A 23,653-nucleotide genomic window follows, 5' to 3' on the forward strand; every position below is an offset into this window, starting at 1 on the left:
ACTTCCCTCTCCCCAGCCACTTCGTCCAGCTCCTCCCGGGGGATCCCGAGGCGTTCCCAGGCCAGCCGGGAGACATAGTCTTCCCAACGTGTCCTGGGTCTTCCCCGTGGCCTCCTACCGGTCCGACGTGCCCTAAACAACTCCCTAGGGAGGCGTTCGAGTGGCATCCTGACCAGATGCCCGAACCACCTCATCTGGCTCCTCTCGATGTGGAGGAGCAGCGGCTTTACTTTGAGCTCCCCCCGGATGGCAGAGCTTCTCACCCTATCTCTAAGGGAGAGCCCCGCCACCCGGCGGAGGAAACTCATTTCGGCCGCTTGTAGCCGTGATCTTGTCCTTTCGGTCATAACCCAAAGCTCATGACCATAGGTGAGGATGGGAACGTAGATCGACCGGTAAATTGAGAGCTTTGCCTTCCGGCTCAGCTCCTTCTTCACCACAACGGATCGATACAGCGTCCGCATTACTGAAGACGCTGCACCGATCCGCCTGTCGATCTCACGATCCACTCTTCCCTCACTCGTGAACAAGACTCTGAGGTACTTGAACTCCTCCACTTGGGGCAGGGTCTCCTCTGCAACCCGGAGATGGCACTCCACCCTTTTCCGGGCGAGAACCATGGATTCGGACTTGGAGGTGCTGATTCTCATCCCAGTCGCTTCACACTCAGCTGCGAACCGATCCAGCGAGAGCTGAAGATCCTGAGAGACCTAATCCTGCAGCCACCAAACCAGATCCCCTCAACGCCTTGACTGCGCCTAGAAATTCTGTCCATAAAAGTTATGAACAGAATCGGTGACAAAGGGCAGCCTTGGCGGAGTCCAACCCTCACTGGAAACGTGTCCGACTTACTGCCGGCAATGCGGACCAAACTCTGGCACTGATCATACAGGGAGCGGACCGCCACAATCAGACAGTCCCCCCATACTCTCTGAGCACTCCCCACAGGACTTCCCGAGGGACACGGTCGAATGCCTTCTCCAAGTCCACAAAACACATGTAGACTGGTTGGGCAAACTCCCATGCACCCTCAAGGACCCTGCCGAGAGTATAGAGCTGGTCCACAGTTCCACGACCAGGACGAAAACCACACTGTTCCTCCTGAATCCGAGGTTCGACTATCCGGCGTAGCCTCCTCTCCAGCACACCTGAATAGACCTTACCGGGAAGGCTGAGGAGTGTGATCCCACGATAGTTAGAACACACCCTCCGGTTCCCCTTCTTAAAGAGAGGAACCATCACCCCGGTCTGCCAATCCAGAGGTACCGCCCCCGATGTCCACGCGATGCTGCAGAGTCTTGTCAACCAAGACAGCCCCACAGCATCCAGAGCCTTAAGGAACTCTGGGCGGATCTCATCCACCCCCGGGGCCTTGCCACCGAGGAGCTTTTTAACTACCTCAGCAACCTCAGCCCCAGAAATAGGAGAGCCCACCACAGATTCCCCAGGCACTGTTTCCTCATAGGAAGACGTGTTGGTGGGATTGAGGAGGTCTTCGAAGTATTCCCTCCACCGATCCACAACATCCGCAGTCGAGGTCAGCAGAACACCATCCTCACCATACACGGTGTTGATAGTGCACTGCTTCCCCTTCCTGAGGCGGCGGATGGTGGTCCAGAATCGCTTCGAAGCCGTCCGGAAGTCGTTTTCCATGGCTTCCCCGAACTCCTCCCATGTCCGAGTTTTTGCCTCCGCGACCGCCAAAGCCGCACACCGCTTGGCCTGTCGGTACCTGTCCGCTGCCTCAGGAGTCCTATGAGCCAAAAGAACCCGATAGGACTCCTTCTTCAGCTTGACGGCATCCCTCACCGCCGGTGTCCACCAACGGGTTCTAGGATTACCGCCACGACAGGCACCAACTACCTTGCGGCCACAGCTCCAATCAGCCGCCTCGACAATAGAGGCGCGGAACATGGTCCATTCGGACTCAATGTCCAGCACCTCCCTCGTGACTTGTTCAAAGTTCTTCCGGAGGTGGGAATTGAAACTCTCTCTGACAGGAGACTCTGCCAGACGTTCCCAGCAAACCCTCACAATGCGTTTGGGCCTGCCAGGTCTGTCCGGCATCCTCCCCCACCATCGCAGCCAACTCACCACCAGGTGGTGATCGGTAGAAAGCTCCGCCCCTCTCTTCACCCGAGTGTCCAAAACATGAGGCCGCAAATCCGACGACACAACCACAAAGTCGATCATGGAACTGCGGCCTAGGGTGTCCTGGTGCCAAGTGCACATATGGACACCCTTATGTTTGAACATGGTGTTCGTTATGGACAATCTGGGACGGGCACAAAAGTCCAATAACAAAACACCGCTCTGGTTCAGATCTGGGCAGCCATTCTTCCCAATCACGCCTCTCCAGGTTTCACTGTCGCTGCCAACATGAGCGTTGAAGTCCCCCAGTAGAATGAGGGAATCACCCGGGGGAGCACTCTCAAGTACTCCCTCGAGTGAATCCAAAAAGGGTGGGTACTCTGAGCTGCGGTTTGGCGCGTAAGCGCAAACCACAGTCAGGACCCGTTCCCCCACCTGAAGGCGGAGGGAAGATACCCTCTCGTCCACCGGGTTGAACTCCAACATGCAGGCTCTGAGACGGGGGAGCAACAAGAATTGCCACCCCAGCCCATCGCCTCTCACTGCCGGCAACGCCAGAGTAGAAGAGAGTCCAGCCCCTCTCGAGAGACCTGGTTCCAGAGCCCTTGCTGTGCGTCGAAGTGAGTCCGACTATGTCTAGTCGGAACTTCTCCACCTCGCGCACTAGCTCAGGCTCCTTCCCCCCCAGCGAGGTGACGTTCCACGTCCCAAGAGCTAGCTTCTGTAGCCGAGGATCGGACCGCCAAGTGCCCTGCCTTCGGCTGCCGCCCAGCTCACATTGCACCCGACCTCTATGACCCCTGCTATGGGTGGTGAGCCCATTGGAGGGGGAACCCACGTTGCCTCTTCGGGCTGTGCCCGGCCGGGCCCCATGGGGACAGGCCCGGCCACCAGGCGCTCGCCATCGTGCCCCACCTCCGGGCCTGGCTCCAGAGGGGGGCCCCGGTGACCCGCGTCCGGGCGAGGGAAATCTGGGTCCATAGTTTTTATTTTTCATTGAGGTCTTCGAGCTGCTCTTTGTCTGATCCCTCACCTAGGACCAGTTTGTCTTGGGAGACCCTACCAGGGGGCATAAAGCCCCCGGACAACATAGCTCCTAGGATCATTGGGACACGCAAACTCCTCTTTGGAGAGAGGAGAACCTTCCAGAGGGACAACCATCTCTGCAGCAATCCACCAATCAGGCCTGTATGGTAGTGACCAGAAGGAAGCCATTTCTAAGTAAAATGTTTGCTAACATGCGCCGGAAAGACTCTCAGACTATAAAAAACACAATACTACAGTGTGATGAGAAAAAAATGAACTCTTTGGCGTGAATGTCAGGCATCACAATTGGAGGAAACCAGGCACCGCTCATCATTAGGCCAATATCATCCCTACAATGAAGCATGGTGGTGGCAGCATCATGCTGTGGGGATGGTTTTAAGTGGCAGAAACTGGAAGACTAATCAGGATAGAGGGAACGATGAATGTAAAAATGCACAGAAACATCCTGGGTGAAAATCAATAGATGAGCGTGCCAAGCTTGTGGCACCATATTCAAAAAGACTACCTGCCAAAGGTGCATAAACAAATTATTTAGTAAAGGCTGTGAATCCTTTTTTTATTTTCAATGCATTTGCAAATTGTTTTAATAAAAACCTTTTCGCGTTGTCATTATATGGTATTGTGTGTAGATTTTTGAGGACAAAAATGAACATATTACATTTTGGAATAAAGCTGTAACAGAAATATGTGTGAAAAAGTGAAACGCTGTGAATACTTTCCATCCTGTAAATACTTTCCAGATGCCCTGTATAGCAATTATTTAAGCTCATCTGCCATGCTCATGTGCAGAGGATTACGTCTCTTAAATGAGAAAAGTACAGTTACACACAAATGGTGAGATAAAGGAGGCGATCGCGCTGCAAAGACAAACGATTGAGAGAGAGAATATTTCGTCTGTATACAAATTTGTCATAAACAAAAATATTTTAAAAAATTAAACATATCGGGGTTTTTTTTATGGTGTTTGTTTTTTTGTATGGAAATGTATAATTAATATTTCTCCTATATCCAAAAACTTTTTGCAATATGCATTTTCAATTAAAATTCGGCGCAGCACCTCCCAGAGTGCACCATTAGCATGTGTGTTTGCCTTATTTTTGTGGCCTGTGACCACAACATTTCGTCATTGTGGGACAAATTAAAGTCTATTTTATCCTATCCTATACTATCCTGTCCTATCCTAAAACAATCATTTAAATTGAGCGCTCTGCACCACTTTTGCACTTGTTATCAATTATGCACACAGACTTAGTAGATCACACGCAATACGCCAAGGCGTATTACTCACAATTGTATAGTTTGCACACACTATTTAGGACTTGTTGTAGAGCAGGCCCTTGGTCAGTGTATAGAAGTCGAGATTTACTGTTCTCTAAAAATGACTCAGGCATTTTTGTTTAAATAGCTGGCAACACAACTCACAGTGAACGTGTTCAAATTGTGTCCAAAGTGTGAATATTTTCCAGCAGGCACAGGACATTAAAACAACATTGAGAACTTGTTGAATTAGGTCCTGACGTTGAGCAACTCAATCCTAACGTTGGAACAGCATGCTTTTTGACGTTTAATCAATGTTGGGTTCTGACGTCCAAAATCCGGCCCGCGGGAAGTCCCAAGTTAAAAATTATTATTATTATTATTTTTATTTTTTTTAAAATGTGTCCTTACTAGTCCATTTTCTACCATCTCCTAGCAACTCAGGCAAATCATATTGTCTAAAAATGCATTTTACCATCGATAACGTGACATGCAGCAAGTGCGCTCTTTAAGTCAATTAGTGCGTGAGGAATATACTGTATATGTACAAATATGTATGTATGAATACATATATATATATATATATATATATATATATATATATATATATATATATATATATATATATATATATATATATATACATATATATATATATATATATATATATATATATATATATATATATATATATATATATATATATATATATATATATATATATATATATATATATATATATATATATATGTATACACACACCAGTGGCGTGCGGTGAGGTTCATGACTGGTGAGGCACTGACTTCATCACAGTCAGATTTACTTATTCACCATGTGATTGGCAGCAGTTAACGGGTTGTGTTTAAAAGCTCATACCAGCATTCTTCCCTGCTTGGCACTCAGCATCAAGGGTTGGAATTGGGGGTTAAATCACCAAAAATTATTCCCAGGCACGGCGCCGCTGCTGCCCACTGCTCCCCTCACCTCCCAGGGGGTGATCAAGGGGATGGGTCAAATGCAGAGGACACATTTCACCACACCTAGTGTGTGTGTGACAATCATTGGTACTTTAACTTAACTTTACACTTACAAACTGTAGCATGCACACAAAAAAGCACATTTAATAAAAAAAAACGTTATTATGGTCTTACCTTTACTTATAAGTGCGGGAGCAGTGGTGTTCATGTTGGAAGAGTTGTGAATGAATGAAATATGAAATCGGCGCTGCCGTCTGCAGGTGTACCTAATGTTGTGTCCCTGTTCACGGCTCCTCTGGCGCGCCGCGCGAGCATTGTTGTTTTTGCACTTTTTGGCTTCTTGTTAAGTGACTTTTTTTGGGTGGATTCGGTCTTGCACGTGGAGGGTTTGGGTGTAGACTTTGGTTGGTGTGGCCGCGGCGCTCCCGTCGGGGGTGCATTCTGCGGCGGAGGTGCTTGGCACCCGGAGGCGGGGTTATGAGACGAGCCTCCAGTTTTATGATCGCTCAGCACAAGAAATACTTACACACATACAGTTGTTGACAAAATACACTGTACATTATATACCTCAGCTAACTAAACTATGGAAATGTATAATATAATTCATATAGCAATACAGTCTCACTGCACAGCAGGCCAGCAGTTAGCCGAGTCATTGCACACAATCCATGTAATCAGTGACGTGCCTCAACTGGCTGCTGATCACCGCACCGTCTCTTCTCAGTATTTGAACGGCAAATGTGAAAATAAAAATTAAAGTAATCTAAAACTGGTGAAGTTAAATGGAAAATAACTTTAGTATAATCACTGGATACATATAACAATTTAATTATTTTTTTTTCTTTTTACTTTTTTTTTTCTTTCTATGATGGCAGGTGAGGCCGTGCCTCCCCTGCCTCTAGTGACGGCACGCCACTGACACACACATATAGACACATATACATATATACACATATACATATATATATATGTATATATATATATATATATATATATATATATATATATATATATATATATATATATATATATATATATATATATATATATATATATATATATATATATAATATATATATATATAATATATATATATATATATATATATATATATATATATATATATATATATATATATATATATATATATATATAATATATATATATATAATATATATATATATATATATATATATATATATATATATATATATATATATATATATATATATATATACACACACATATAGACACATACATATATACACATATATACACATATACATATATATATACATATATACACATATACATATATATACATATATACATATATACACATATACATACATATATACATGGATATATACATAGACATAGACATATATACACACACATATATACACATTTACATAAACATATACATACACACACACATTTACATATAATATATATATATATATATATATATATATATATATATATATATATATATATATATATATATATATATATATATATATATATATATATATATATATATATATATATATATATATATATATATAGTATATATATATATTTATATACATATATATATATATATATATATATATATATGTATATATATAGCGCGGCCCCCCGCCAAATTGTTTTACCCCAATGCGGCCCCGCAGTCAAAAAGTTTGGGGACCCCTGGTCTATTCAATGTCAGGTTGTGACGTTGATTTGTCCAATGAAATTTGGTCATTTCACAACCAACAATGTGGATCCAACTTTAAACACCATTGTTGTCTCAATTTACAAAAACAACTATTTTGCAACAATGTTTCAAAGTCAGTTTTTTTTAGGACATATATATATATATAATCAATGTTGTATCAATGTATTGTGCCTGCTGGGTTAGTACATAAGCACCATTATTATATAGCCCTGTCTTAATCTTCTTGGGCATGGAATTCACTGCACAGGTTGTTACTAGAATCATCTTCCACTCCTGATAACATCACTGGTGGATGTTAGACACCTCCCTTAATGAACTACAGCTCTCCAGTAAGGGCAGCAGCACTCATGCAGCCACAGACCATGACACTACCCCTCACCACGCATGACTGTGAGCAACACAATTATCCTGGTACTCACTTGTGTTACCATCTTTTTTTTAGACAGTAATGACTGTGAACGCACTGACCCATTTTCAGTGGATACTGAACGTATACTGCTAAACAAGCTTCACACGGACTACTCAAATGCAGGGATTCCCTAACAATCTGCCATGAGAGATTAGTGTGCTATTAGAAATAATCAAATTATCCAATTTCACATGTTGGTCAGAAAATGTTCATGTATTTACTGTTCTTCTGCCTATGCTAGCAACATCTAATGACAAGCAGGGCAATTAAATGATCTTCCACTGGATTGAAAAAGGCACACAATTAACCTGTTTGTCCACCTGTTGCCATTCACATCATACAAAAGGGTCATATTATGTTTTTTTTTGCACATTTAAAACTATTCCTTATGGTCTACATAACATTATATTTGTTAGGTCAGGGAAAAACACAGAAGAGCAGGGAAACCTGTGAAACAGGCTTGTAGGGATGAAAAAGCCCATGTGTTTTTTCCTGACCTAACATATATTCCGCTCTACCCTGGTTTTGAGCACTGTATAACGGATAAACCAAAGAAACCTCAACTATAACATTAATTTTGCATAGATTATGTTTATTAGACTATCCTCAAGCCGCTTTCTGACCATCTCTTCAGGATGCGCCGTTTTGTGTACGGCCTAATTTCCGTGCCCCCACTTCTACTGCGTCTTCTTCCCGTCATCCATGTTGTAGTTTTTAACACTTCGATCTTGAGTCTTCTGACAGATATAAGTTACAACTATGCGCTACTTTGTATTAGAAATGGCAACAGAAGAGGATACAGGTGCATGTACGAGCCAGTCTGCCCCACAAAGAGAGGATAAAGAAAAATAATAAATTTATTGACTACAACGTGGGACTACAATGACGAAATTGTGCAAAACTCGTCGGGTCAAATTTTCCTGTTTATGGAGATATCCGCTGACGTTCCAAGTGGGACAAATTTCATAAACGTCTCATTTGAAGGACGTATGAAGGAAGGCAATATTGTTTTATAAATATCTCTGCCGTGCTTTCATGGTTTGATTTCAGGTTTTCGAGGATTATGCTGATCCTAAATACACAAAAAACGGTACCAATAGGTAAGAAAAGTTGTAAGTCCCCTTTAAGTCATGACACATGGGGATATCGTTCTTAACCACAGGGCAGTTAGAGTGTCCGTCCTGAGATCGGTAGGTCGTGAGTTCAAACCCCGGCCGAGTCATGCCAAAGACTATAACAATGGGACCCATTACCTCCCTGCTTGGCACTCAGCATCAAGGGTTGGAATTGGGGGTTAAATCCCCAAAAATTATTCCCGGGCATGGCCACCGCTGCTGCTCACTGCTCCCCTCACCTCCCAGGTTGTGAACAAGGGGATGGGTCAAATGCAGAGGTTAATTTCACCACACCTATTGTGTGTGTGACAATCATTGGTACTTTAACTTTTAACTTTAACTTTGAGAAGATGTACTGTAATAAAAAATGGCTGTTGAAATGGTGCATATTCCAGTATGCATTTCCTCATTCTCTTTATATATTTGAGCTAAATTGTAAGAAATATGTTACCTTTCACCAGACTCATGTTTCAGGTTATAAAAGCAGCATAGGAAAAGTGCACAGTTAAATGTAGTTCTAGTTCAATGTTGTAATAGTGTTCGCACTCCCTATTACTAAATAATGTATTCTTTGTCAGGCCGTGGACGATTGAGACTAACTGCACCATAATGTGTGTGTGAAACACTGCCATGAAACTTTTAACATTTTATCTATCATTTATGTTTCTATCATTCCTTCCCGACCATTATTCTTCTGATCTGTTCTTTCTTTGGGGAGCCACACGCTTCCAGTTAGACTGACTTAGCACGAAGAGCAAGTGCAGTATGAGATACTGTGTAGTAGAACATGTCCTGACTTACCAGCAACTGACTGCCATCCTTGCTCCCGACAGGCAGCAAAACTCCCCATGTCAATCATCATCGTTGGAGTCGGCCAAGCTGAGTTTGATGGTGAGAGCGGCAACTGATGTGTGTACAATTTCCATCACAGTTTCAAAGTTTATACTTCTTGAACAGTGTCAGCCCAAACAGAGCATTATTGTCTTCGTATTATCTGAACGTGTGACACAGGGGGTCCTCAGGTTACGAACGAGTTCCGTTCTCACGACGGTCATTGAAGTCGGAACTTATATCTAAATTACAGCTAATTATGTCACTCACACTGTGCACAAAACACACAAAGGACTTGAAATATAGCCAGAAAAAGATTAAATACACCAATTACAGGAAAAGATGATACAAAAGAGAGAACAACTTCGTACTTTTATCCCTGTGGTTGAGAGACAATCTTATTATGAGGAATACCTTTCAAGAGTGAGACCACTACACTGTTTAGATATTAATAACTGTCGTTTTCTTAGTAGAAGATCATATGATTGTAGAAAGATAGCTTCCTTCTCCTTGATTATTGTCCCAGCGTTTGAGTGGCTTGGGTCAGGAACAGCCAATGCTGTTGGCCACTTCTGTTTTATGATGTCTAAATGCAGTGGTGTGCCGTCAGGCCAGCAAGGCCCTCTCTGCTGGCCTAACATAACCACAAATCTTGATCATAATTAAAGATACAATATTTGTTTTAATTTACTTTCCCTAAATATCTAAAATTCTTCATATTCTCTTCATGTCATATTATGCTCGTTCCAGTGCTGTTTTTTTTAGTTTTAGCCCGGGGCCTTCAGAATCATCAATGCGGGCATCAGTGCACTGTAAGTGATCGGGGACATACAGTTGATAGACAGTTGCGATAGCCAATCAGATCACGAGTTGTTGACAGCGGCTGTCTGTTACAACTAAAAGTTGTTAAACTCTTGTGTCATGCTTGTCATTTAATGAACATTGTTACATGTGTATTTGTCGCCATCATGAGGTCAGGGCAGTTAATATATATTTGAGAAGTGTGTACATTGAATCAAACTTTATTGACCGGAAGTTGCATAAGCCAAGCAGAGAAATGTACGGTATATGTTTTAATTGCTGATGCGTTTTAATTGATTTTTAAATGTGCCAGAAAATTACACGTTTTGTATACTGTTGATGTAGTTCAATGCCCAGTAGGGTGTAAATGTGTTCCTGTGTAGTATTTTTCCAGCAATGATCATGTGGTGACGTCAATGATGGTATTTTGAGAGGTAATCATTGAAGTCGGAGATCACTGAAGGTGGGAAACGCACGGCCCGCCACTGTCTTTCCTTTTTGATTAAATTTGCAGTTTTATTAAAATGTGATTTAAGCAATAACATTTTTTGTGTCTTGTAAGGGCTCCATTTAACTATGTCTATCTTCAAACATTTTATGCAACAAAAAAGAAATAAATATTGCTTTAAGTTTTGTTTACGCAAAACATTGAAAATGCACACATTTCATCATTTAAAGAACATCTGTAAAATTCTGCAGCAACCTTTAATATGCTTAAAATACACACGTCTCTTCTTACAATATATGCAGGAAATACTAATGTAGTTTACATTCATATTGCAAAAAGAATGATTTTGTGTTTTATGTGACTCAAACTTGAACTAAAAAGAACAAACATGAGTGACATTGTCCACCAATGTAGCGATACAGATACCTACTATTACTACTGTACTGTATTGTATTATGTATTATGGGGCGGTGTGGCTTAGATCAGTGGTCCCCAACCACCGGGCCGCGGCCCGGTACCGGTCCGTGGATCGCACAATAATTTTTTTTTTTTTTTTTTTTTAATTAAAAACCTTTTTATTTTTTTTATTAAATCAACATAAAAAACACAAGATACACTTACAATTAGTTTATCTCAAAAAACCTCAGTCCCCCATTTATACTCATTCACACTCAATAGCACAAAAGGGTTGTTTCTTTCTGTTATTAATATTTCTGGTTCCTACATTATATATCAATATAGATCAATACAGTCTGCAGGGATACAGTCCGTAAGCACACATGATTGTTTTTTATCATGACAAAAAAAACAAACAAACAAAAAAAAAACTTCCCACCATCATATTGTGAATGTGGAGTTAATGAACAATGTGTTGTCAGTTCTCTGTGAAGTACTTTGAGTGTCTCTATAAACACTATATACATCGAATTCATTAAGGTAGGTAGGTCTTTATTGTCATTGCACAAGTACAGTGGAACTTTGTTTTCAGCACAAACCCGTTTAAGATTAGACAAACAAACAGTGTACAGGGTTACAGAACAGGAACGCTGATGGGTCGCCACAAGGCCCCCCGTAAAAGATGGGAAAAAGGTAAATGCTGGGGAAGGATAATTAAAATAATTCAATCTAGACTGGGCTCCTAAGGGGGCCCAGTCTGGAGTGGGAAAAAAACCTCCATAGCAAAGCACATATACATATTACAACATACATATCGAGATATCCAGCAACAGAGGGGAGGGAGTGGGGGCTACGGTCGGAGGCTGCAGCTCTTCAGGCGCTGCCCATCCGTCCATCACCCCTAAAGGATTCGCGTCGAGGGCGTTGGATGGGGGGTGGTGTATGTGTGTGTGGCGTATATTTTAATAATTATTATTAAATCCGTTGTTAGGTATTTCACCGTCTGCATATTACTCTATCTACTGTACGTACTACTTCCCCTATGTACTGTATTATTTGGTCGCATACATGTAACTACAGTAGTTCTCTTTCTGGGAGTGCCTTTGTTACTACAAATTTGTCATAACATGGAACGCCATAAATCCAGGACCCCCTGTATATCGCTTGTAATAATCTCCCTAAGTGTGGCTAATGTTGTACCCACTAAATGTATATCATCAATAAGAGGGGTAAGTAAAGTGAATTTTGCTTTTGTTGCAGCCATGGTGGAGCTGGATGGTGATGACATCAGGATTTCCTCACGTGGAAAACTTGCAGAGAGAGACATTGTACAGGTGAAATAATAGTTAATAAGGATTCGGATACAGCTCAAATAAAAAAATTCTTACTACAACCATTATAAGACACACATTTTCTAATGTGACCAGACCACATGACTAAGAATGGGTACCTACTATATTTGAACCGATACATTACCAATTCCCAGTACCTGTCAATGACAAAATATATGTTTTTGTATAAAACATTTACACTGTATTTATAATGATAATTGTGCTGTAGAGTTGTTTACATCTTTGTTTTTTTTTACACTTGTGAGTGTCACTTGCAAGTATGCCTTCATTTCAGTCTGTCCTCAATGTGTTGCCTGAGCCAGGAAGTAGTCCATTGCAATAAGTTGAATGTGCCTCGCTTGTCTTTTGTTGAGCCCTGCAAAGTGTTTATACTGTAAGTACTACACTCATTACATGCTAGCTGTTAGATTGTAACCTGCATCTTAGTTGTATTTTTGATCACAACATTTGGAGGTGTTGAAATTGCCAATGCTAACCAGTAGCATGCGCATGACATATCTAATGTAAATTATCATCAAACTTGTTTTAAAACTGCAGTCTTATTTTTGAGCGCTTTGTGTCAGGCATCCTTGCTTTGTTGGCATGGAAAATTGCAACATTATCTATAAGCAGTCTGCTATGTGACGTTTCTTGCAACCCAGGTATTAAAAATTGGTAGGGTTTTTGGATTTTACATGAATCGGAACAACCAACGGAATATTTTGTGCACCTGTAAAAGTACTGAATTTGGTACCCATTCCTAAACATGACACATGAATTGTGTTGCATTTAGGCCTCAACAAAACATTTAGGTAAACGGCAGAATAAAAAACAATAAAGACAATAATATAATATTAAATGAAATAAAAATAAAATATAGACAGACAACATCCCCACTCACATTCACACACTAGGGCCAATTTAGTTTAGCTCCAGCAACCCCGCGACCAAGACAAGACAAAGAAGCAAGCAGGAGAGATAAGGGAGAGGAAAGGGGAGGGCCAATGAAAAGAGGTTATATAAGAAATGTAACTCACAGGTGTACAGATGACTAAATAAATATAATTAAGTTCCCAGTAGTAATTCAACTCATGGGAATCGCTGTATATCACTTAGAAATTGGGGCTCTCTGCAGTATATTTATTTGTAACCTTTACTTACACATTTTCGTCACACTTTATCTATGTAAAACTATTTTTATACGCTTTTGATCAAACTTGAATTTAATGTTATGAATTTTTTGTGGAAAAAAAATAATTGATTACTGGGAAATACATTGTTTTTTTGGAGAAATAAAAAATACTAAATTTGTAAGCCTCCTATACTCAATTTCAACCGTGGATTACAGTTAGTTAGTTAGAGACCAGGGGCCGTACTTATCAAGCTTCTTAGAGTGCCATTTTACACTTAAGTCCTGAGGATTTGCGAAATTTAGTCCTACTCTCAAACTTAAGAATAAAAGCTTTTTATCAACGTTCTTAAGTCTAAGAATCACTCCTACTCTCCACGATATTTAAGAGACCTTCAGAGGTGTCTTAAGTGGTTAGGAGTTGCCAGCAGGGGATGGCACTGAGGCGAGAGAGACGTGCGCGAACGTTCAGGGAACGGAACAATGTTTTTTGTTTTTTTTTATGACGAGCAGCTGATCAAACAGTATCGTTTAGACAGAGCGGATATTATTTTTGTCACAGATTTAATACTTTTCGATTCCTTGTTGATTTCTGCATGTGTCTGCAGTGGGCTAGTATATATAGAGCCACCCACACCAGTTTCAAATTAGTTGCCTAATTATTGAATTGGAAAGAAAATGTTATGACAGTAGCGTATGTGTGTGGCCGTGAGGTGAGTGACGTCAGTGAGTGTGTGGGCGATAGAAGAGAGGGAGCGGTAGCGTGAGTGCTGGCGGGGACTAGTTTGTTTTGTATTATTTTGTAGTTTATTGTCAAAATATACACTCCCATTGTCCACTTAAATATTTCCAAGATATTTCTTTATTCTTAGACAAGGGATTCCCTTCCGTGATTGGTCATTTCTATGGACACAGAAATTACGTCACCTAAAATTCCGTTTACGGCACATAGCAATGTCGTAATTCAGCTCTGAGTGTGACACTTAAGATTCAGTCCTACACTTCGCTGAAAGTGTGAGTAAGACGCTTGATAACTAACTATTAAGTGCAGCTTTCAGCGAAGAATTTATTTACTCTTAAGTCAACTCTTAGCAGATTTCTTAGGAGTAATTCTAAGAAGCTTGATAAGTACGGCCCCAGGAAAAGAACCTCAAGCAAATCACATATACATATTACGACATACAACTCGAGACTTGCAACAAGGGGGGAGGGGGCGTGCATCCGGCCTGAAGCTGCCGCCACCGGGGGCGCTGCTCTATTTTTCCGTTATACCACGTGGGGTGAAGCGTCCAAGGCGTGGGATGTGGGGGTTGCAGCATGTGTGTGTGTGGCGTGTATTTTCAGTAGTTACGTGTGTGTGTAAGCCTACAGAACGGCGTTGTTCAGCAACATTGGCGCTCTCGCAAACGCAATAACACAGCCAGTCAGTCCAACAAATGTCAACAAACACCAGGTGTGTGTCCATAAGAGACAAGGAAGGAGTTTGTTGCATCTTTGCTGCACTGTACCCTAGGTTGCTTTCAGCCAGGGTAAACGATTCAGAATAGAATGTTTGTGTTTCAACAAATTTAAACATTTCACCCTCATTTTCTATTTCTGGTCCTCAAATTCATCATACTTCGCAATCCAGAGCAAAGTCCAAAATCACAAAAGTCTGAGCGCTCAGAGTTCTGCCCGCACCCTCCAATCATTTGTGGCCGCTTTAGGGTACCTTGAACGGCTGCCAGCATCTTCTAATTTGTCGATACACCAGGGCAACGCTTACTCCAATCAGAAGATGTCCTGTTATGATATGATTCTGACGTCTTCAACGTCTTTGACTAAAGGGGTGGCCGAATCCAAGATCTTGTCAATTTCATTGAGAGGAAAGTTGATCAATTCCATTGTTTAGATTTTGGAGAGCAGTGCAAAAAGAGGCTACAATAAAGTTAAGACTAGACAAAACAAAGAAGCAAGCAGGAGAGATAAGGAAGAGGGGAAGGGAAAATGTCCGCCTTTGATGAGAGCCACAGGGAAAATAATTATTGCTTTACATAACAATTGTGCATGATGGGTAACATTAAGGAAGACTGACTGTTTACTAGGGGTGTGGGAAAAAAATCGATTCGAATATGAATCGCGATTCTCACGTTGTGCGATTCAAAATCGATTCTCATTTTTAAAATTTTAATTTTTTTTTTTTTTTTTTTAAATTAATACCATAACAATGCAATCCAATTCCAAAACCAAACCCGACCCAGCAACACTGAGAACTGCAATAAACAGAGCAATTGAGAGGAGACACAAACACGACACAGAACAAACCAGAAGTAGTGAAACAAAAATGAATATTATCAACAACAGCATCAATATTAGTTACAATTTCAACATAGCAGTGATTAAAAATCCCTCATTGACATTATCATTAGACATTTATAAAAAATTTAAAAAAAGAACAATAGTGTCACAGTGGCTTACACTTGCATCGCATCTCATAAGCTTGACAACACACTGTGTCCAATATTTTCACAAAGATAAAATAAGTCATATTTTTGGTTCATTTAATAGTTAAAACACATTTACATTATTGCAATCAGTTGCTGAAACATTGTCCTTTACAATTATAAAAGCTTTTTACAAAAGTCTACTACTCTGCTTGCATGTCAGCAGACTGGGGTAGATCCTGCTGAAATCCTATGTGTTGAATGAATAGAGAATCGTTTTAAATCGGGAACAAATCGTTTTAGAATCGAGAATCGTGTTGAATTGAAAAAAAAAAAATCGATTTTCAATCGAATCGTGACCCCAAGAATCGATATTGAATCGAATCGTGGCACACCCAAAGATTCACAGCCCTACTGTTTACCTTTAACAGCTGAACATTTCTTGCAAAATTGAACAATGCCGCCAGGTAGACTCTTCATCTTCTCATCCTTCTTCTTCTCTTCTCACTGGTTTCTCCTCCATCACCCCAGTTTGTCCCATTCAGGGACTACATGGACCGCACAGGCAACCACGTTCTGAGCATGGCCCGCCTGGCTAAGGACGTACTGGCCGAAATCCCGGACCAGCTCATCTCCTACATGAAGAGCAGAGCCATTAAACCTAACACCGTCCCACCGGCTTACTTGCCTGACAACCATTTCCAAACCAACTCCGTCTGAAGCCCCGCCCCTCATGTACCGTTAGTCAAACCAACAGAGATGAGACTCCATTTCTATTTTGGAGCAAATGGATTTGGAGCTTTGAGGGCACCTGCAGGAGGAAGATGGAAGAGTTTTGGCGCTTGACTCCCGTTGGAGGCCGAGAGGGCGCTCAGAGGAGCCTTTAGGTGCCGTCATTGTTTGCTGTCAAAGTGGTGAGTGATGTCACGGATAGCAAGAGAATACATAGGAAGGGCATAATTAATGTGCCAGTGTGTATCATGTTTGTGATACATTTGCAATTGATGTGTATTGATTTAGAAAATCATATGTATACTAATTTATTTATGTATTGCAGTAATTATTTATTCTCTTTAAACAGGGTTTTAGACGGTGGGTGGGGGGGGGGGTTCAAGAATCATATTTTACCTGGAGTTTTCCATCGTATATTTTATCTTACAATAATATAGAAAATACATCCCAATTTCTACTTTGATAAAGACTGTAATATATAAAAAAAAGCATGTAATATATATTCAGCATTTTATGAATTGTCTGACCATTTTTTGATTGCAAGTTACAATTCCAGTACCCTGTCTTCTTCTTCTAATTATAAGTATACCTATTTCTAGTATTTCTATCAAAACACTGCACTAATTACTACCCACATCGAAAGCACAATGGACATTATGTTAATAAGCTAAACATTATTGTTTTGAAATGAACCAACCGCAGAATGAGTTCACAGCTGGAAGGCAGTGATTATAAGTAATATGTTATTAATGTATTCTAATGCTATTTATCAAAAATGCGTATGTTTACAAACAACACACACCTTTTTACTAGGTAGTGTATGGTGCACAGGAAGAAATCTTAAATCAAGCAAACAAACCACATGATTTAGGTTTCGAGTCATTGCGTGGAATCGTGACTCTAAACTAACATTGTTGCAAAACTTTATGAAATATTTTACCATAGCATTCTTTGCTGATCACGCCGAACACAAGTACTGTAGCTACAAGGTAGTTCTCCATAATAAAAAAAACTATATTTTTTCAACTAAAACTACACATTGAGTAGTATAAGACGCCGTACACTGCTTTTACTTCAATATTGTACAGTAGTTCACGCTATTATTTTTCCAAACATGCTATTAAGATGCACATATAGGACTGAATAAGACAGTTGTTCAACCAACACCGCCATTGTTTTGACTAGTTTCTCTCAGTCATGTGATCCAACTGTGCCTATAATATGGAAACATATCCAAATTCTCTTAGCCAGGTGTTATTCTCTCACGATGAAGATGCACACGTTGCTAAGGATAAAACTGTTGAGTAAATAAGTGGAGGTTACACACGTGCTGTGTACTTTTTTGTACTTCCCGCTCATCACTAGTAATATTATATAATATAATGCAAGGTAACAGTATGGCTGAGCCTTTTACAGTACTCCTAGTCAAGACCTGTTTACAGTTCAACTGGGGAAATTTTGTTGTTTGCCTCGGAGAAGGAGTAAACATGCATTTGTTTTTATTAAAAATACATATATTGCTCATCTACAACTATTTGTCGCGTTCTTTGAGAATACGTGGTCATTTTGTGCGTAGGGTTGGTTTTGTTAGCCATTTAATGCAAATCAAAAATTCTGATAGCACCTCACACACCCTACTACATACTTGTATTCCTTAAATATGACGTAATATACCTCTACAAGAGGACACAAACATAACGTATTTAGTCTTTTTAAATATGAGGCCATGCAATTTTTGTTACGTAGCATATATAAATACCAGAATACCTCTACGAAAAGCCATCCAAGCACATTAAGAATTATAAGAGAGAAACCTTACGGTTTATATTTCTGGTGTAGTTATCTTAACATCAAACACAATTTCCCCATACAAGGTCCTGAATTTTGTTCGATATGATACTTAATTATTTTCTCTATGTGTGCACATCCTGCATGTAACCAATACTTCTCTCATTTAAAGTAGACTTAAGCTGTTTTAAGTACCAAGACTCTAAGAATCTACTTGACACTTATGCAAATGTGAAACATAGTCATTTTAGAATGAAGATGTCAGTAAGTACAGTTGTTCCCCCCCCACCCCCCACCCCTTCATCTTATTTCTAATTGTGTACATACTGTAACCCCACTGTACGGAATGTTCGGTGCCAAAAAAGTGCTCATTCGAACTTGACATCTTTAGACCTTGTGCATGTGTGTGCCAAAAATGGCAGCAAGTTGGGTAGTCTGCCATCATTTCACCCTATTAGCGCATCGGCCATATGCTTGACTTGTTCCTTGGGATGCTTCTTTGGTGATAACGAGCATCTCAAGCATGTTGCATCTCTGCTCTGGTCCCATTCTGTTCCTCAGAGACACATACTGTACTGGTTTTTGCCACTGCTCCTCTTCTATCCCAGGTTGTTTACATACCTCTCTCGGTCTCTGACTTGCATGCTGAATTATTTCCAAACCAAGTGTTGGACATGATTGTCGTCATGCTGTGGTTTGTGAAATGCTTTGTAATGGATTGCCTTAAATTAAGATTAATAAAAAATATTGACAAATTGGACCATGGTCATGATTTTGAATATGCTTGCAGGGTATGATTTTTTTTTTTCAATTTTGAAAAAACTACGGTTTGGGCTACGTAACATCCAATGACGGTTCTTTGGTAACAGTGGAAGAGAAAGTCAAACACAAATACAAATAGACGGAGTAGACATTGTCAGGGTATAAGAAAACACATTGTTGGGTGTAAAAATAGATGATGAAATGAATTGGAAATCTCATGTAAAAAATATACAACATAAAGTAGCAAGAAACATGTCAATAATGAATAAAGCAAAACATGTTCCGGACCAAAAATCCCTTCATATTCTTTACTGCTCGCTAAAGTTACCATATCTGAGTTATTGTGCAGAAATATGGGGAAACAACTACACATGTGCGCTTCATTCACTAACTGTGCTACAAAAAACATCAAGTGGAATAATACATAATGTTGGACATAGAGATCATACAAACCCTTTATTTATTGAATCACAAATATTGAAATTCAACGATTTGGTGCATTTGCTAAGAGCTACAATTATGTATAAAGCAAACTATAACCTGCCACCCAAGAATGTACAACAATTCTTCTCAACAAAAGAGGAGAAATATAACCTTAGAGGAAAATCTAATTTAAAACATTTGTATGCTTGTACAACACTTCAAACCTTTAGCATATATGAATGTGGAATTAAATTATTGAATGGATTAACCAAATAAATCAAACAAAGCACCAATATGATACAGTTTAAGAGACTGTTCAAACTACAAGTGTTCACAAAGTACACAGAACAAGAATTATAATGAACATTTTGAACCCTTTTTTTTATTTTTATTTTTTTTATTGAGACAAAGATAATTATGTCAGGCGTTTGCATTCAGGTACAACGTCATTAGCGGTAACGCCGGTGAGCTACGGTGTGCAGTGAAGCATGTTTAGCTATTCCTTGTCCTACAGGGATGATACTTGTGAGAAACGTACTTTATTTGTCGCCATGGAGGCGAGGATTAGTGATTTAGAAGTAGCTACAACACTGCAAACTGCGGATGGATTTTAGCCGCTGGCTAGCTAGCCATTTCTTAAAGCACCTCTTGCTGAGGGAGTTTTCAGTGTTATACCTTTATCGTTAGTTTTTAAGCCAAAATGCGTCCGTTCTCCCTTTTCTGTCTACACACTGTGTTTGCATGTAAGTACTCCGTGATTGTGCGCTGCCGAACATGCTCGTCTGCTCGTACACCAGCAATGACACGATGTGACGACGACATGGGCGCGGGGGGTGAGGGACCGGTACTTTTGAGAGGCGGTATAGTACCGAATATGATTCATTAGTATCGCGGTACTATACTAGTATTGGTATACTGTACAACCCTCGTCACAACATTCTGTGACGTTTGGGTTGCAATGTCGCAGAGGTTTTCTCGATCCCAGGAGGACAATAGGAGACAGAGTGCAGGTGAAAGATATTTAATCTAGGACAAAAACAAAAAATAGAGTGCAGCGGAAGGTGCACCTCAAGCATAGGGAAAGCTCTGTGATACCAAACAAACTAAACTAAACAGGCTACAAAGTAAACTTATCAAAACACTGGAAGACAGCAACCGTTTTCAGATGCGGCGTAGTTCAAAAAGTACTATGTCCCAACAACAGCCAGCAGCCACAGCTGAACTGAAATAGACATGATCACTATCTTGTTCATAGAAAACAGGTACGCTGGCCAACAAAGTAAAAGTGCTGCATTTGATTAATTATAAATTGGAAAAATGTACTTCATACTGGGAAAACTGGGTCAATTATGTCACGCCCCATAAACCTGATTTTATTTTCTCGAATTAGTGATTGTACTGTTTAAAAAAAAAAGACTCCCTATATGTCTATATATTTTCTTATTTTTTGTCTGTTTATATTATTTTATTTTATTTCTGATTATTATTATTAATGATGTATTATTATAATTTTTTTATTTTATTTTATCTATTTTATTGATTTATCTGTAAATATTATTCTTACTTCGTTTTGTTTTCTTGTTGTTTTTTTTTTGGAGGGGGGGTTGGCATTGTTGCGGTACAAAAAATATATATTTTGACATTTAGGGCAGACAATAGATTGATGTTGTATGCAATTATGATGTAATGGATAGGAATGTCTGATGCTGGATGTCAATAAAAATTTTAATGAAAAAAATTTAAAAAAGTGCTGCATAGACACACCAGAACGGAAGTAGAACTACAAAATAAGGACACTGGACAGGAACTAAGCACAACACAAAGGAAAACACAAGACTACGTTGTCAGGCGGGGGCGTGACAAGAAGTTTACACCTGCATATCAATCAAACTTTATTGCAGACTCCAACGTCCAAGTAGACATACAATCACATACAGTACATAAAACAAACACAATACAGTATAACAGGCATTATCACATGATATTAAAAACAGTGCTTGTGCATGTTTAGTAAAACGCATCTAATAAATAAATAAAAGCAGCAATAAAAAAAATATATATATGTACTTTAAAAATGCGTCCACACATTCTGTAAAAGGCACAGATACCAGTGTTTCCATACATGCGATTGGTACCTAACAGAACTACAGCTAGGATTGGTTATCTGTACGCATGCAATGCATAATTCAATATGCCTGAAAAGGAGTTGGAAGAAGCAGAGTTTATTGAATCCTACCCATTTTCCATGTCTCAGAAATAACTGACAGTTTGTTCCCTGTCTGTGTCTAAAACTAGTAACTAGTACTAGTGTCTAGTTTCTATTTGGAAGAGAAAAAAAACGGAATGTTTCGCAATATATGTATTTTTTGTAGTGATGAAGTGAAGGGAACAAGAAGGAAAAGAGTTAAAGCTAAAAGGGCCCTAGTGCTTAAGTAAGAAAGCTGCGGGGTTACGCGGATTCTGGCTGTGCGAAATTCTCTCACTCGACTTAAGTCTATCATGGCGCGCCTTCATCCAAGCATGTGCACTTTGGGTGCAGCCTTCCCTGTTAGATCTGGGTTAGCGCCATGGCCACCTTAATGCATAGGCTCACCAGGAGCCCCCATCCAATCAGACGGCAGAATGCAGTGATTGGTGTTCATAACTGTCAATCACAGACAGCTCTTCTTCCTGTAGCAATTGTGCACTCTCTCTCTCTCTCTCTCTCTCTCTCTCTCGGCTGCGTTGTTTTTACCCAACTGCTCCGAGCGAGGCTCAAACCCAGGTTACCGGTGTAAAGGGCCAGCGTCCCGACAACTGAGCTAAAAGCACAGGGAATGTCCTGAACCGCCAGCAATTTTCTTGAAGTTGACTGGCCTCAGTTACACTTGCACAGACGTGCATGTGCCCGTCCCGAAAGAGATGTATTCATGAACAAAATAATTTTAAAGGCCTACTGAAACCCACTACTACCGACCACGCAGTCTGATAGTTTATATATCAATGATGAAATCTTAACATTATAACACATGCCAATACGGCCGAGTTAACTTATAAAGTGACATTTTAAATTTGCCGCTAAACTTCCGGTTCGAAACGCCTCTGAGGATGACGTATGCGCGTGACGTAGACCGGCGAACACGGGTATGCCTTCCACATTGAAGCCAATACGAAAAAGCTCTGTTTTCATTTCATAATTCCACAGTATTCTGGACATCTGTGTTCGTGAATCTGTTGCAATCATGTTCATTGCATTATGGAGAAGGAAGCTGAGCAAGCAAAGAAGAAAGTTGTCGGTGCGAAATGGACGTATTTTTCGAACGTAGTCAGCAACAACAGTACACAGCCGGCGTTTCTTTGTTTACATTCCCGGAAGATGCAGTCAAGATGGAAGAACTCGGATAACAGAGACTCTAACCAGGAGGACTTTTGACTTCGATACACAGACGCCTGTAGAGAACTGGGACAACACAGACTCTTACCAGGATTACTTTGATTTGGATGACAAAGACGCAGACGTGCTACTGTGAGTATGCAGCTTTGGCTTCTAAACATTTGATCGCTTGACCGTATGTGCGCAACTTTTTTTTGCGTATGTACGTAACTTTTTTAAAATATATAAGCTTTATGAACCTTGGGTTAGGTGAACGGTCTTTTGGGCTGAGTGATTGTGTGTGTTGATCAGGTGTTTGAATTGTATTGGCGTGTTCTATGGAGCTAGGAGCTAGCAGAGGAGCTAGGAGCTAGCGTAACAAACACGCAGGTGTTTTTATGCAGGATTAATTTGTGGCATATTAAATATAAGCCTGGTTGTGTTGTGGCTAATAGAGTATATATATGTCTTGTGTTTATTTACTGTTGTAGTCATTCCCAGCTGAATATCAGGTCACCCCCGGCTCTCACAGCATCTTCCCTATCTGAATAGCTTCAACTCCCCACTAGTCCTTCACTTGCACTTTACTCATCCACAAATCTTTCATCCTCGCTCAAA

At 40.3% G+C, this 23,653-nt stretch overlaps 1 protein-coding gene across 3 annotated transcripts in view; it reads left to right on the forward strand.

The window, feature by feature from the left end:
• The window catches only part of cpne5a (copine Va), a 232,922-nt gene extending 213,677 nt beyond the window's left edge, over positions 1 to 19,245 (forward strand). For 2 of the 3 annotated variants that reach the window (XM_062052928.1, XM_062052929.1), the window contains 3 exons: positions 9,453 to 9,510; positions 12,356 to 12,429; positions 16,510 to 19,245. In XM_062052928.1, the coding sequence (XP_061908912.1) occupies positions 9,453 to 9,510; positions 12,356 to 12,429; positions 16,510 to 16,698 (321 nt within the window). In that variant the 3' untranslated portion in view covers positions 16,699 to 19,245. The remainder of the gene's footprint in view (positions 1 to 9,452; positions 9,511 to 12,355; positions 12,430 to 16,509) is intronic. The other variant, XM_062052930.1, reaches the window with a different exon arrangement.
• Positions 19,246 to 23,653: the final 4,408 nt, after the last annotated feature.

The sequence above is a fragment of the Entelurus aequoreus genome, linkage group LG07 (genome assembly GCF_033978785.1).
Source record: "Entelurus aequoreus isolate RoL-2023_Sb linkage group LG07, RoL_Eaeq_v1.1, whole genome shotgun sequence".
Lineage (NCBI taxonomy): Eukaryota > Metazoa > Chordata > Actinopteri > Syngnathiformes > Syngnathidae > Entelurus > Entelurus aequoreus.